We start from the raw sequence: 16,050 nt of genomic DNA, 5'->3' as shown, positions 1-16,050 counted from the left end.
CAGCCGAGTCTTATGTTACACCAGCATGTGAAGGATCAATATTTCTGTCTACGACGTCTCACCATGAAATTATTTCTTTCATAAATTCCAACGCATGCGCTCCTGGTCCTGACAATATTACTGCATGTCCAATTAAACCTGCAGCTACATTTGTAAGTGGCCGTGCAGTAACGTATTTGCGGCTATCCTGATTTTAGAATATCAAAATTTCTTTTTCCGCTTCAGCAGGCCTGTTTATACTTAGAAAGCACAATGGCAGGAAAGCAGCGAACATCCGTATAATATTGTCGGCTGGCATTTAAGAAAAATTAAAAGCAGGTGAAGTTTCGCAAATTAGTGTCGTGTTTAGCCCCAATCTTCCTTATCATTCCTGTTGATTGAAATAAATAATGCCCCTAACGCGTACACTTCATTTCGACAAAAGGCGCGCCAGGCGAGATTTAGTTTATGCCGGTATTTAATCTAAGGGTTGCCGGGAGCCATGAAGTGAATCTGGGTCGAAATCTCCTCGACGAAAAGAAGAGCGGTGCGTGCCACCCGCTCCGCGCACGTGCCCTAATTCGTCCGATCCTAGGCACAACCAAAAGGCCTCGGCTCGTAGTCTCTCTACTCAACGTCTTTCTTTGCATCTTCGCTTCTCCGGGAAAAGCGGCATGCGGTCCAGCGACGACGGGTCATCATACAAGGATGCGAAGCTGAAGGGTGCGAGGCGAGCCATGGTACCCGCGGAGACTACGGCTGGCTCGCACAGCCAAGCCGTTGAGCCTAATGCCGCTGCCACGGCCGCATCCCAGCCGCCATCGCTTTCTGCCACGGCGCAGTCCGAGAAGCCCCCGAAGCGCCGCCGCCAACGAAGCAGCGGCCAACGCGGCAGCCGCAGCAGCTCCTCCCGGTCGTCGTCATCCAGGTCCAGCACGTCCCAAGAGGAGGAGAACGCAGAGGCTGGCGGCACTGTGAACACGTCCACCGAGGCTGGCAGTCTACGTCGGAGAAAACGCAGAAAAGAACGCGACGTCTCCAGTACGCCGGTCAGGTGAGCTGTCACCTGTACCATAACTCTTGCAGACCGCTGAAAATGAGGTTGACAGGCGCTGCCGTTGTGCCCCGTAAGGACGGAACTGTGGTCACTGCACCGTATACATACACCATAACCGCCAAATGTGCACAACTGCACCACTGGTCACTGCACCAAAGATACACCATCATATAATCACCATCTTCGAGAAGTGTACCTCGATTCCAATTGCCGGTCCAGTCACGCCGTGCGGGACCACCCTCACGACTTTCTGTTCGGCGGCAAAGTGTGAAGGGCTTCGAGCTCAAGCACGTAGCTTGCGCGCGCAATTTCCATCCTTCTGTGCGACGTTGGCAGTATCGCGCATGATGACTGCGGCCGCATGCTGTTAACGGATAATTGGGAATACTTCAAAACTGACGACGTGAGTATTTACTAACTGTGGTGTTGATCTCTTCGCATCTCCAGCGCAGCACACCTCTCACGTTCCGTTCCTTAAATCTTCCTTTTCAGACCTCAAGGAGCTCCTCAGGATGAGCCACAGATATCCGATGTTCCCGACATCGCGATGGGAGGTGGTGCCCGTGCTGACAGCAACACCGCAGACAACAAGCCAGCGCAGGAAGCAACGCAGCCAGCCTCTACAGCGGCGACAGGCACCTGCGTAGGCGAGGCATCCAGTAACGGCGTGGTCGGTTTGGAGCCCGCTGCACATAGTCCACCGGAGGGCGGAGAAATGAAGTCCGAGGTGATATCTATGGTCTCGGCTCTGTCCCAGCCCGGTGAGCATAAGACGTACAGCGTCGGCTGTATACGTGGAGGTGGTGAAAGGTTTTTTTTTTTGCCTCGAAAGAGTACGTGCAGGGAGGTATCATTGGACCGACTACTAATGAGACGGTCCTCACAAACACTAGTTGCGGTCCCTAGTACGGGACCCCAGTGACGTCGGCCGCTGCCCGGAGGCGTTCAACCAAGTTTTTTTTTTGCTCCTAGCTGTTAGGTCAGAACAGCCGTGCAGGCACGCCTCGGACCGGTCCGCGCATCCTTCAGGAGTGCTTTCTGCACGAAGCCACTTCGAACGTCCCCTCTGTTCTCTAAAACATCTCGTCTTTTTTGTCGCCTGAAATTTTATAACCAACGTAGCTACTTTCATCTCCTGGAAATTAAGCGCGAGGCAGCAGAATGGGGCCATGTAGTGGCATACTGCACGCGCAAATGAAAAGAAAACTGTGCCGGCAGTATGCCTTTTTTTCATTTGTGCCTGAAGTATGTCACTAAGTGCCCCACTGTGTAGCCTCATGATATATTGCCAGGAGAAGAGCGTAGTTACACACACAGTGTTATTTCTCACGTTCCTCTTGGTATCTTTACTCACTCATACTTACTGTATATGTTTTAATATGAGCATGTTCTCAATTGTCCTTGTGCCCATCCCATCTCCAGATTAAGAGAGCGCACATTCTGAGGTCCATTTTAGTTTGCATCATCCGTCATCATGATCAGCCTGACTACGCCCACTGTAGAGCAAAAGCCTGTCCCACGTATCTCTAATTAACCTTGTCCTTTGCAGGCTGCGGCCACTGTATCCTTGCAATCTCCTTAATTCTACGATTCTATTCTGATTCTATGAGACCGACGTCTACCCGCCGCGGTGCCTGGGTGCCTCAGTGGTTAGGGCGCTCGGCTAATGATCCGGAGTACCCGGGCTCGAACCCGACCGCGGCATCCGCGTTTCTATGGACGCGAAACGCAGAGGCGCCCGTGTGATGCACGATGTGGGTGCACGTCAGAGATCCCCAGGTGGTCGAAATTATTCCGGAGCCCTCCACTACGGGTTCCCTCACTCTTCCTTTCTTCTCTCAATCCCTCCTTTATCCCTTCCCATTACGGCGCGGTTCAGGTGTCCGCCGATATGAGAGATAGATACAGCGCCATTTCCTTTCCCCCGAAACAGTTTTTTTTAGACCGGCCGGCAGTGGTTAGGGCGCTCGACTACTGATCCGGAGTTCCCGGGTTCGAACCCGACCGCGGCGGCTGCGTTTTTATGGAGGAAAAATGCTAAAGCGCCCGTGTGCTGCGCGATGTCAGTGCACGTTAAAGATTCCCAGGTGGCCGAAATAATTCCGGAGCCCTCCACTACGGCACCTCATTCTTCCTTTCTTCTTCCACTCCCTCCTTTATTCCTTTCCTTACGGCGCGGTTCAGGTGTCCAACGATATATGAGACAGATACTGCGCCATTTCCTTTCCCCAAAAACCAATTATTATTAGACCGGCCGGTGGTGCGGGCGTGCGTAGCATGCACTCCCGCCAAGAAGCCGTTTTTCGGCGTTCAACTTGGGACTGCGGGCCGGAAACCACCGCGAAAAGATCAGGATTGTCACTGTGTGCAAGAGGACACCGGACTTCGGGCAAACGGTGGTCTATTTCGCATTGCATGGGACTTTTTCACCTTTCGAACGCGTGAGAGCTGGCTAGGCCTGACGCCCAGACCTAACATAGCAACCCGTACATCGACAGGAGCCGGCCCCTGGGGCGGCCCTGAGACCACCACGATGTAAAATGCCATCGATGGAGACAAACTGGCCCCCTAGGAATTTTAAAACGGCGAGTGGGAGACCGTTCTCGGCGTTGTTGTGATCGAAGGCCCCGATAGCGGGAACAGACGTGCCCGGCAGGCGCCATCGAACTATGCTTGACCCAAAGGTGCTGTCGTCCTGAGAAGAGGATTAGGAACGGCTCCTGGCGACGGTGAGCTGAGACGAAAGGCCTCTCATCCTTTCGTCCGGAGTATGGAATGCGGCATTGCTCCCGAACTGCGCCCTCACGTGGACCGGCAGAAAGACGCGAACAAAGGCGCCGAACCCGCCTCGCTCGCTTGCACGTGCGGCCAGACAAAGCGGGGGCGGACACGGCTGATTCAACTTACCCTCTGGAATGCCCGGGGTCGTCAGGACGCATTTTTACACAGAAAGGATCACCGCCTGCTAAGCCAACGACCTTGTGCACCTGCTCAATCGGTCGGAAACAGGATTCCAGGACCTCAAGGCGCCAGGATTCCTTATCGCCTGTGCACGTGTTTGTGGGAGCGGAGTGGTCACGGGATTAGGGAAGAGACTATGAAGAGAGTGTCTGCCCGTTGGACGCTTGATCAGCCACCGGTTTCCCTAGCTAGGTGCCTAGGGAATATCCACTGTATTTAAGCCGCGATTTGGCTGGTTTCACGGCACTCCATCTCTGACTTTTGGGTCTCCCTGGTTCTGTTGTAAATATGTAGCACTTCATCTCTGACTTTTGGTCTCCCTGCTTCTCTTGTAATTATGTAAATAAACCTTCAAGTTTTCCAACCCTCCTGAAGGTTTCCCTCCGTCGTCTGCAGAGTTCATCGTCATGCGGTGAAGACCCCGGTCCCGATACCCAAGCATATCAACGTGCACGACTGCATGGTGAAAAAAGGCGGGAGGCCCGCGAACGCCAGTGGATACGCTGGCACGAACGCCGCCGGGAGCGTCGGCGGGAACGATGGCTAGCACAGCGCTGGGAAGAAGAAATCGACTAACACTCACAATGAGAGGCAAGACCCCAACATCCGAAAAAGAGCAATGATGCCAAAGCTCTCCGAGAACGAATATAAAGTAATCTTCATGCGCAGAGGCTGGAAATTGAAAGGTTATGTGCCGGGTCACCTACTGCAGGCCACATGCGCGGCCGCGCAACCAGCATATGGAGACATCCAAGGACAACACCGGAAGCCGGAACTGCAAAACTAGGCTGGCCTATAAAGCCCTATAAAACCCTATAAAGCTAACAACGACCCGGGGCAACGTGACTCCGGGCACCAACCAATATCGAGGACCAGGGACCACAACGAAAACCGCCAAGGCTACACGAGGAGAAGCAAATCGAGCTCCTTCCCACCATTGCCGGGGAGCGGAGGCGCCAGCACGGGTCCTGACAGAGACAGTAGCTCGAGCAAAGGAATAGGCTCAAGCAAGAACAGAGGCACAGGCAAAAAGGTCAGCTGGCTGGATAAGACCTCCCCTTGGGAAACCGCTCGGGAGAATGAACTGGTAGAGGAGCTCGCTAAGAGAGACAGAGGTCTATACACCATAGAGAAGGAAATGGCGAAGATCAGGAAACTTATTAACGGTAAAACAAAACAGTCGAAGTTGGTCGCAAAACCACTTTTGGAACAATCGCAAAACGCGAATTAGGCGCCCCCGCGTAACACAAACGAAGGAGGAGACCTCCAAAACGCAATGGATACAAACACCAGAGTCTCCGCGAAAAGACCTCTACCCAGACAATTAAACACCGAAGACAGAACGCCCAAAAAGGCAGCAGAAATTCCAAATGAGGACGCATCGACCAGAGCCCAAGAAAGCTTTGGTCCGACATGAACACGCTCTTGAAGTGGGCTGACTCTCAAGACACCAGAATTGATGCCCTTACCGCTAGGGTAGATTAAATAGCCGAACGTGCATACTGGTAATCTGACTGCGGTGATTCATGTTCAGGGAACAAATCATGGCTTGCTTCCAGGAAATTATGGACCACTAGCAAGCATAGAAGCCAAGCTTCCCCAGTTGCCGGCAACTCTCTCCAATCGCTGCAACCGCAGCAATATGCATCCTCTATAAGACATCATGGCCCCTCGCCAACAAATTAGAATCTGGTGGAGGAACTGCAGAGGCCTCCAGTCAAAAAGAGAGAACCTGCAGGCATGTATTCAAAAAAGCATAAACGCATCGGACTTCATCGTGCTACAGGAAGCAATCGACACGGTCAAATTAAGCGGCTACACCGCGTACACCCCGCTCGAAGCACAAGGGGAGCACAAATCCAAGTTGTTCACGGCCACGCTGGTGCAGAGAAATCTGAGTGCAACACAACACGCACTCTAAAACACAAGCGAGGACTACGTGATGTTAGAACTAATCCAAAACTTAAAAGGGGACAACAGTCTCTTTATTCTGAATACATACCACTCACCGACAAACCAGGGGACAGGAGTGGTGGCCTCGTACGGAAAGTCATTAGACAATCTAATAAGAGAGGACTTGTTATCACTGGGCATTTAACGCCCCGCGCCCGGCATGGGGATGCCGGACGGCCTGCACCGAGCAAACAGACTATGGATGGACATCCAAAAGTTGAGGCCCACGCTACTGAACAACCCGCAAGCCCCCTCGAGAATAGGCAATAGCGTCAGTGTAGACACATTGAAAAGAGAATATCTACAGAAGGCTTGAAAAGATAATATCTACACTCGAAAGACAGATAGGAGATACACAAGCGAGCTTTAGAGTCAACACTGGGGACAGACCTGCGATGAAATGAATGGGAAGCTAGGGTGCAAGAACACGTGGCATCTTCTTCGCCACTTGCTAGGCCCATGGCAAACTAAGTAGGCGGCACAAGGGCAGCTGAAAAGATTGCTTCACGGATACCAGGGAACGGCCGCAGACCTATTAGAGGAACTGAGGAGCAGACAATTTAACACAAAGGAGGTTTTTCTCATCTTACCGAGGAGCAGAGAACGCGGAGCTAGATAAGGACATCTCGATACCGGAGATATGGAGAGCAATGTGTCGACTAAGAACCACGTCGGCGGCGGGGGCAGATGGGGTAACCAACAAAATGCTAAGGAGCCTACATCTAGTCTCGGCCACGGCAGTCAAAGACTACCTAAATGAAAAATGGAAACAAGGTAGTCTCACCTTAGGAATGGAAACACCCCAAAGTGATCTTTATTCCAAAATGCGGGAAGAAACTTGAAATGGACAACCTAAGACCTATATAACTAACGTCATGCCTGGGGAAGCCGATAGAAAATGTAATATTAAAGACTCCAGGAATACGCAGAGGAAATGGAGGTATTTTCATAAACGATGCTAGGCTTTAGGGGCAGGTTGTCCACGCCGGACGTCATGCTCCAGCTCAAAGCAGACAACATAGACCTGCCCAGCAAATGGGGCGCCAAATCCATACTGGGCCTCGACCTACAAAAACCTTTGATAGCGTGAACACGAGGCCATACTAAATAATCTGGCGGAGATTGCCCCTGGCAAGCAGGCCTACGATTACGTTAGAGTTCGGAAGAACAGCAGAAATAAATCTACGAGACATCAAGCCCCAACTTTTTAAGCTGGGAGACAAGGGCACCACGCTAGGCTCAATGCACTCTCCTTTTTATTCAACCTGGCGTTGAAGAACCTACCGCCGCTATTGAAGACTGTCGACGGGATAAAACATACGCTATATGAGGGCGACATAACAATATGGACGCACACAGGGAACGACGGGGAAATAGAAGACAATCTTCAACAGGCGATCAACATTGTCGAGGAATCCGCGGAATGGGCAGGGTTAAAATGCTCGCCAAGCAGATCCACACTTCTGTGATCCGGGGGGTGAGCAAACGCGATAGCAACGCAGGAGACATTCTCGTAGAGGTAAATGAGGCACCGGTAGCTGGAGTGGATAAAATCAGGGTCCGAGGATTGATAATCCAGGACAATAGAAAGGACACAGCGACAATAAACAGACTTAAGTCGACAATTAACATGGCAACCAGGCTCATAATTCTAATAGATAACAAAAGACGGAGAGTCAAAGAGAAAGATCTGTGACGAATCGCTCTAGCCTTTGTGAACGAAGAACAGTATACGCCATTCCCTACCTGAAGTTCGGGCTGGCGGAAAAGAACAAAACAGAGATGATCATAAGTAAGGCAAGTAAAGCAGCTTTGGGCCTCCCGCACTGCACCCCTACGGAAGCAATATTTAAATTGGGGCTTTACAACACCACCACAGAATTATGCGAGGCACGTATGTGAGGCACGTATATATTAGGCAACCACAGCCGTGATGAGGAAGATCCTGAGCAACCTGGGACTACATGATAGAATCCCGGAAATAAACGCGCGGACAAAATTATCGACCGAAGTGAGAAAATTACTCAATATTCAAGTAATTCCAAAACACATGCATACTGCTTTTCACGAAGCCAGGAGGAGAGCAAGAGCAAGGGCCCTTGAAGCCAAGCTAGAAGGCTCAGAATACGCAGCCTACGTAGACGCGGCGGAATACGAAGGAGGCGACTCCTTTGTGGTCGTGGACGTGAACGGCTCAGGTGAAACTAAAGGCTGGTTCGGTAAAAATAAAACTCGGGGACATCGGAGGAGGCCGCTGTCGCCATGGCAATGGTCAGCACCAAAGTAGTGACCATAATTAGCGATTCCAAGGTCGCCATAAACAAGTTCGCATGGGAACGAATCCTAAGACATCAAGACTGGAACCAAATAAGAGGTCGAACTGATATGGGTGCCGGCAGACTCCGGGAACAGGGGAAACGAGTTGGCTCACACTATAGCTCGAGGTTACGTCAGCCCAGCTGTGAGCCGGTTTGAGTCCCCAAATTTCTCTAGAGAAACATTCATATCATTTAATGACTACAACAGTCAGTTTAATCTATATAGGTGGATCTATCCGCCACCAGACAAAAAGCTTTACAGAAGCCAGGAGGGAGCGTGGCGTCGGACAATAGAAAGGACACAGCGACAATAAACAGACTTAAGTCGACAATTAACATGGCAACCAGGCTCATAATTCTAATAGATAACAAAAGACAGAGAGTCAAAGAGAAAGATCTGTGACGAATCGCTCTAGCCTTTGTGAACGAAGAACAGTATACGCCATTCCCTACCTGAAGTTCGGGCTGGCGGAAAAGAACAAAACAGAGATGATCATAAGTAAGGCAAGTAAAGCAGCTTTGGGCCTCCCGCACTGCACCCCTACGGAAGCAATATTTAAATTGGGGCTTTACAACACCACCACAGAATTATGCGAGGCACGTATGTGAGGCACGTATATATTAGGCAACCACAGCCGTGATGAGGAAGATCCTGAGCAACCTGGGACTACATGATAGAATCCCGGAAATAAACGCGCGGACAAAATTATCGACCGAAGTGAGAAAATTACTCAATATTCAAGTAATTCCAAAACACATGCATACTGCTTTTCACGAAGCCAGGAGGAGAGCAAGAGCAAGGGCCCTTGAAGCCAAGCTAGAAGGCTCAGAATACGCAGCCTACGTAGACGCGGCGGAATACGAAGGAGGCGACTCCTTTGTGGTCGTGGACGTGAACGGCTCAGGTGAAACTAAAGGCTGGTTCGGTAAAAATAAAACTCGGGGACAGCGGAGGAGGCGCTGTCGCCATGGCAATGGTCAGCACCAAAGTAGTGACCATAATTAGCGATTCCAAGGTCGCCATAAACAAGTTCGCATGGGAACGAATCCTAAGACATCAAGACTGGAACCAAATAAGAGGTCGAACTGATATGGGTGCCGGCAGACTCCGGGAACAGGGGAAACGAGTTGGCTCACACTATAGCTCGAGGTTACGTCAGCCCAGCTGTGAGCCGGTTTGAGTCCCCAAATTTCTCTAGAGAAACATTCATATCATTTAATGACTACAACAGTCAGTTTAATCTATATAGGTGGATCTATCCGCCACCAGACAAAAAGCTTTACAGAAGCCAGGAGGGAGCGTGGCGTCGGGTTAGACGCGAACCTTTTTTATCGCGTCGATAGCACTCATGTATCCAACGCAATACAAACCGACGTGCAAAGAATGCGGCGAGATAGCCTGTATACGATCACATAACGTGGGAGTGCAAAAAGAAACCGCCACCGGCGGACCTACTACCAGCCCCTTCTCTAGAGCGCTGGGAGGCTATATTGGCCAGCTCAGGGCCGTTGACCCACGTCCGGGCCACTGAATGGGCTCACAAGGTCGCCGAGAGCAATGGATCGAAGCGATCTAGTATAGGGCCCACTAGGGTTCACTGCTGACAATAAACGTTTTCCATTCCGATCCAATCTTTACTTCATCCGCCTGCCTGTCTATATGCCGACCCTGCTATGCTTGCTTTCTCTTCGAATCCTCTCCGTCCACCTCCTTTTGCATTTACGGAAAATCGTTAAGTTATTTAGTTATTCCTCAAGATATTAAAAGCAGTTCGCTTTCACTGTCTCCGAAATCTGTTGCATAGATCCGTCTAGCTTGCTTGCTGGCATGACTCCTTCGATGGCTCTTTCTCCGTGTCCTTGCATAATTGAAGCCATCTCGGCGCGCCTGGTATATTCTGTCCTGAATCTGAATGCATATGCCACGGAAATTTTTGCGCCTGCTTCTGCTCTCTCTCATCAGCGTCACTCTCGACCGCGGTGGACGTTGTCTCGACGTTGGTCTCGGAGTCAACCGCGCCGCGATTTCTGGACCCCAGACGGAAAATGCCGGAATGGAAGCCAAAACCACTTAATGCTTAATGAGGTGGTGCGCCTCTGCATGCGTTACGACGCATGACGGATGCACAAAATGCGGCACCTTGACTGCTCACAAGCTTCCTCAATCCGCTAATTCGCGAGTACGAATATATCTATGGCCTTACACTGCGGGACCAGTGCGGAAAGTGCACAGAGAAATGATGGCATCTAACGTCCCCCGCGGTAAAAGTGACACGTAAACTAACAGAGAAAAGTAGCGCACTATCACGGAGGGTCGAGATATCGGCGTTATAAATGTGTGGAAAGGCCGTATCGTATGCCAGATACCACTAAGTATAATTTTACTTTCGACTGGAGCATCATTGTTTGAGATATTGTCTTTTTTATGGTGCACATCAACTTAAGCCAACTGAAGTTCCCTTCTTCCTCCAGAAAAGCGAGCTTCAACTTGGAATTTCCAGCTCTTAAATTGAAAGCGCTATACCTAGCTTTAATCTTCACCGAATATCATTCCTACAAAAATTTCATGTGTATTTGCGTCAGTGCGGTACAGTTAGTGCATTTGAAATAATTTCAGTCAAACTCGCTAATGGGTTCGTTGCAAATTTCTTTAACAAAACCTGGCTCGCGCATTATGTATTTCTTCGAAAAAGTTAACCTGTGGATATGAGATTTGTTACGTCACCATTTCACTATTATGGACTGTCCACTAAAACCACCGCGAAACAAAAATTTTACCAGTGTGACCGCTTAACCCTCTCCAGTTGATTTCTTTAATTTTGTTTAGATCTTTCCACCTGTCCTTTAGCAGATGAGTACATTCGTTTCATTAAACTCTTATCGAATGTCATAGCATCTTTGAACCTTACGACAGCGGAATTAAAAAAATGTTTCGGCTCTTACACCGGTGCCTGCAATTCAATATTTATATGCTGCAAGCTAAGTGCAATAATTGCAATGTTATTCACTCCTTTTGTGATGTGCGTTCCGAGCGTTTCATTATTATTCGGTCGTCTGCACCCAAGAGCCGCGACGTCGACAGGCATAATTGACTGCTTTTTTTTCAACGTTTCCTTGTGCTCTTGTTCAGTAAATTGTCTCGAAAGAGAGAGAGAGCGACAGAAGCGCGAACTGCCGAAAAACACGATCATAAAAACATAAAGACTGAAGGATGTTGTGCAAACGTAGTTAGTTACCACTTTAGAAGAGCGGTCGTCTCAATCATTAAGTATAAGCCATTAAGTGTTGAATCTTCAACTAAAATATCTTTTTGTTCTTCGTCTTTCTTATTGCCATGTTTGGCGTTGAATGTGACCTCGATGCAGCATTCGCGTGAAAAACATGCCTTTACTATCCAACAGCAATGTTAAATTGCTATATCCAGTATGAGTTAAATCTACCTTCCTTGCATTCATAGCTGCAGAGAATTAGCGACTGCTGCTGAATTCTTTGGACCCTGTTGTGTGAGCGTGCTTCATTACCTTGTTAATTTTTTTCGGGAAACAACGTCGACATTTGAAAAAATATAGTTGTTTGTTGCAGCTCAGTTCTTCGCTGTGCGCTTCGTCTTGTTTGGAGTGCCATTCTTGCCGACATATCTTTGTCATTGCGAGAGACTAGCGAACCATAGACGCGTTATTTTGTTATGTGGACCATTTCAAAGTGGGAAGCAAGGTGCCTAACCCACGCTTGCACCATTCCACCTCCGTTCTGATTGCCACCAGTGCTCCGACGAGGCACACGGCTGGTCGCCATGGCTGCAACGGCTGTCGACGTGCCAGGCGTGATGGCAAATATTGAGGCGGCTGCACCCCAAGCGGCAGTCAAGGCTACCGCTCCGATGGATGCATGTGACGCTGAACCGATGCAAGACGCCGCCAAGGTAAGCGAGACATTAAATATCATAGGCATAGTTGAGAAGTGAAGTGGACGGCGGCAGCCGTCAATGGCGGTCGACCTGCCGCTGGGAAAGAAAACATGTATCGGAAGACACTTGCGAGCGTCTTTTTCTAGCAATGCATTTTATTTTCCATTCTTTTAGTCTTCTACTGTTGATGGCTGCAGTCAGTGACGTAGACTCTTGGATATGACGCAACGCTGATTTTGACAAACACACTCATGTTGGTCAGCTCTTGCATAAGGACTTCCCGCAAACATTTCGCCTGGTGGACCGGTGCCGGCAAATGATGGAGTTCGACGATGTGTTTGACGAGCTTTATCGGCGCTAATCCAGTGTCGGCGAAAAGTACTGGGCGCCGGCTGGGCGACGTATTGGCACAGCGTCTAGATGCGGCTCCAGGAAAGCGACCAGGCAGTTCCTCTAAGATATAAAAGGCATCTGCACTCATCCTGTGACGTCACGCACCTTGTCCGGTTGACCACACCACGGCATGGTCAGCCGGCAAAGGTGCGTGACGTCACAGGATGAGCGCAGAGGCGTTTTCTTTTTAGGAGGCACCACAGCAGCGTTGCCGCAGTGACCAGGGCGGTCGCTGTCCCACTACCATCCGAAATCTTTTCATTCGTGCTTAAAAACTACTCGGCAGCATTCTTCCGACACTTCCCTCCATCAAACAAACAGCGGCTTCTCGAGGTCAATTACGTTGATTAGTTTTAATCTCGACGGAGAAATGAATCTCCACTGTTGTCGACCCCCTGAAACAAGCACCCCCAAAGGCTTGCAAGGCTCTTCATCTGAGTCGGGTCGTGCTGCTTAACAAAGGCGGAATTACCCGAAGAGTGGAAGGTGGCCCAACGGGAACTCACATCCCTTTTGTTAACACAGCGAAGTGGCGGCGACCGGACAGGGCGCTAGCCAATCTGGCGACCCCGCGGCCTTCGCCTATCAAATCAGCCCGTTCTTCAGTTGGACATAACCGTTTTTACATGAGTGCGCATCGCATCACATCAGCTTTCTAGCGCATAGCATTTGTGTAAAAGTCGATTATATGCTAAGAAAACGCGTCCCATCAGCGTCAGGGAAAGGAGGGGGGGAGGGGTAGATATAGAAAGGTGACCTCCCCAGTGAATGGAAACATGCAGGTTCCTCCCCGTGGTGGATGTGCAATACCCCCTCAGCATGACAACAAAGTTGACGGCGCTTTACATTAGGGAGGATGGTCCCCACCACCGCCTGCAATGGTTGAGGGGTCGCCGTACCTCCAGACTTCATTTCGCACATGCTAACAATAGCGTATCGAGATACGCTGGCAAATCCCCCCTCCCCGCAAATGCCCCCCCCCCCCCCCCTGCGAGATATGCTGGCAAATGCTATGCGCTACTGTAGTTGGATACAACTTTAAAGAACAGCAGTTGTCAACATCGAACCATGGACCATTGAACCATTGATTACACGCAGATGCCGAGCTTCTATCGAGGCCATACATCACGAGCACCGGACAAGGAGTGCACGGTACCGCAGTGGATCCTGGCCGCATTGGCACTGTGTCTGCCTTGTGTCTTGATGCTCCTCTTCGTGTTCGTTGTGCTGCCTCTGCTCGAAAAAGACCCTGTTCGAAAGACAGTTTGCGACACGCGTGACTGCGTCCTCCACGCCAATGCTCTTCGCTCGGCCAAGAGTCAGGCTGCAGCCAAAGCTTGCGAGGACATTGGCCTCCTTGTCTGCTCCACATGGGCTAACAGGCATCGTGGGTTGGCCTGGGCTGTTGTGCCGCATGTGGTAATGGACTGGATAGTGAACATCGAGGACGCCGTTGCGACGGCACGGCATGAAAGTGACGTTATGAAAAGGCCGATGCGCCTCGTCCATTCGTGTCTCAACAGGCAAGGCAGCGACAAAGACGCGGTCATCAGCTTGATTCACTTCGTGCACAACAAGAGCTTCGCGTGGCCTACCGAGGAGGAAGGTAGTGAATCACTCGGCTATTCCAGGGCACTTGTTGCGCTGATCGAGCTAGCCGTGCGATGGGCCCTTCCTCTCTGGTTCCGCATAGACCTTCTGCCTTCGCGAGCGGCCCGGAATCGGACACTCACTGTCAAGCCATCAGCAATTCCGATCATATGGGAGATCTTGCACGGAGAGCTTCTATCTAACCAGGACGTCTATCCGAGTTACTTACACCTATTTCACGAAGAGTTCTTCGTACATCGAACACCCACACCAACTTACCAAGAGTTCCTGGTTGAAAGTGCCGTCATCCAGAGCCACGTGTTGGGAAATTTGAGCCACGCAAACAGAGCGTCCATCTTCGTTCCCACTTCTATGGAACTTGAGAAGCTGCCATCTCTTATCCCGCAGTTAAAAGCGGACGACTGGGCAATCGCTGTGCAGTCCGCTTTCAACGTCTCTCCTCCCATCGAAATTCACGACGTAGTCCTAGCGACAAATGGCGAAATATTGGCTGCTGTTAGCACACTATTTGACGCCTACGACGCCAGATCCATTTTTTATCACACGTCTTGGTGGTTCTTGCAGATGGTTGGTATCTTTGCGAGCAACCAGTTATTTAACTATGCAAGTGTATACAAGCTGGGTGCCCAGTTTCAGAAGATAGTTTGCGCCATACACATCGAGGCGACGGATTATCTGCTCCTCGCCGCCGTGAGCCAGGCCAAGTTTGCTTCCGAGCAGCGGCGTTCCATCAAGCGCTACCTGGAGCACGTCCATTCCACAGCTGTGGAGAAAGTCCGCACATCGTCGAAGATTCGAAGTCCTGTCAAAGGCGCCCTGCTGTCTATGCTGCAGCGGACGACTGCTGTCACATGGCCTGAAGATGCTTTCGTTTTCGGAAAAAACCCAAGTAACATCTACACTAACTACGTATCGTCCTTCAACGACTCAAACATATTCTCGTGGTGGCGCTCGTTAAGAGAGGCCCTACAGCCATCTGTTGCCAGCGAACAGCATGCCGCGGTCAACAAGCTTCCGCGGCTTGACACGAGAACAGTGACGTGGTACGATCCCGTACTCGAAGTCATGTCTATTTCCTTCGCGGCCCTGGTGCCCCCCCTGTACTACAAGAGCGGTACAAGTGCCATGCTGTACGGTGGTCTTGGCTACATCTACGCCAGAGAGGTCGTGCAGGCAGTCAACTTCCTGACGATGTTGCTCGACGACGGTGGCGATACAAATCGACCATCCGAAGGTGCGATTGTCATGACGCTGGGGAACAACGTGTCGTGTCCCGATGTGGCGCCGTCCGCTGTGGAGTTAATGTTTCCCTCTCTACCAGCCCTGGAAATAGCCTATGCCGCGTATGTGACGTATCGAGATGAAGAAAATGATCTTCCTCTCAAGGGTTTAGAGAAGTACAGCGCCGAACAAATATTTTTTCTCACGTTTTGCCTGATGGCTTGTGAGGTGGAATTATCGGGCCGACAATCGGCACCCTTGTGTAACAGTGCTGTGAAAAACTTTGAACCCTTCGCCAAGGCCTTTTCTTGCCGGCCTGGATCAAATATGAATCCCGGGGTAAAGTGCCGCTTTTTCGAAGTGTGATAGCCTGTTACATGAGCCTGCGAGTCGAAGTGTAAGTTTAGACAATATTTGGTTGTAGAACGTGTTGCATTCGCTGGAAAATGTACTTGCTAATATTGTGAGCTTTTATTATGTTTTTGTTCAAGGATGTGATTTGGTAGGCAAGAACATGGTGCGAAGGCTCTTATCAATAGGTTTTTTTTTCATAAGTACTCCTTTGTATCGCCGCTGGCGGTCGATGTAACGCTGGCATTTGCCTTGTGTTATTTAAAGTTAAGAACCTGCGTATCAGGATACAAAGTTCT

The 16,050-nt window shown here is 50.3% G+C and overlaps 1 protein-coding gene across 1 annotated transcript; it reads left to right on the top strand.

Annotated features, from left to right (window-relative positions):
• Nucleotides 1–653: 653 nt before the first annotated feature.
• Nucleotides 654–16,020, top strand: LOC144129821 (uncharacterized). Its single transcript, XM_077663889.1, has 4 exons — nt 654–1,033; nt 1,529–1,797; nt 12,033–12,190; nt 13,667–16,020. The coding sequence occupies exons 1-4, from the start codon at nt 654–656 to the stop codon at nt 15,764–15,766; spliced, it is 2,907 nt and encodes a 968-aa protein (XP_077520015.1). The 3' UTR covers nt 15,767–16,020.
• The last annotated feature ends 30 nt before the right edge of the window (nt 16,021–16,050 follow it).

The sequence above is a fragment of the Amblyomma americanum genome, chromosome 4, assembly GCF_052857255.1.
Source record: "Amblyomma americanum isolate KBUSLIRL-KWMA chromosome 4, ASM5285725v1, whole genome shotgun sequence".
In the NCBI taxonomy this organism is placed as follows: Eukaryota; Metazoa; Arthropoda; class Arachnida; order Ixodida; family Ixodidae; genus Amblyomma; species Amblyomma americanum.
Note: the sequence above shows the minus strand (reverse complement) of the source record. Positions and strands in the feature narration are given on the sequence as shown.

What these genes read in the sequence shown, in the direction of transcription:
- LOC144129821 (XM_077663889.1), top strand. Translation starts at nt 654, where the DNA reads ATGCGGTCCAGCGACGACGGGTCATCATACAAGGATGCGAAGCTGAAG. An exon ending in GTCTCCAGTACGCCGGTCAG is followed by an intron (nt 1,034 to 1,528) that starts GTGAGCTGTCAC and finishes CTTCCTTTTCAG; the next exon opens with ACCTCAAGGAGCTCCTCAGG. An exon ending in CGATGCAAGACGCCGCCAAG is followed by an intron (nt 12,191 to 13,666) that starts GTAAGCGAGACA and finishes GATTACACGCAG; the next exon opens with ATGCCGAGCTTCTATCGAGG.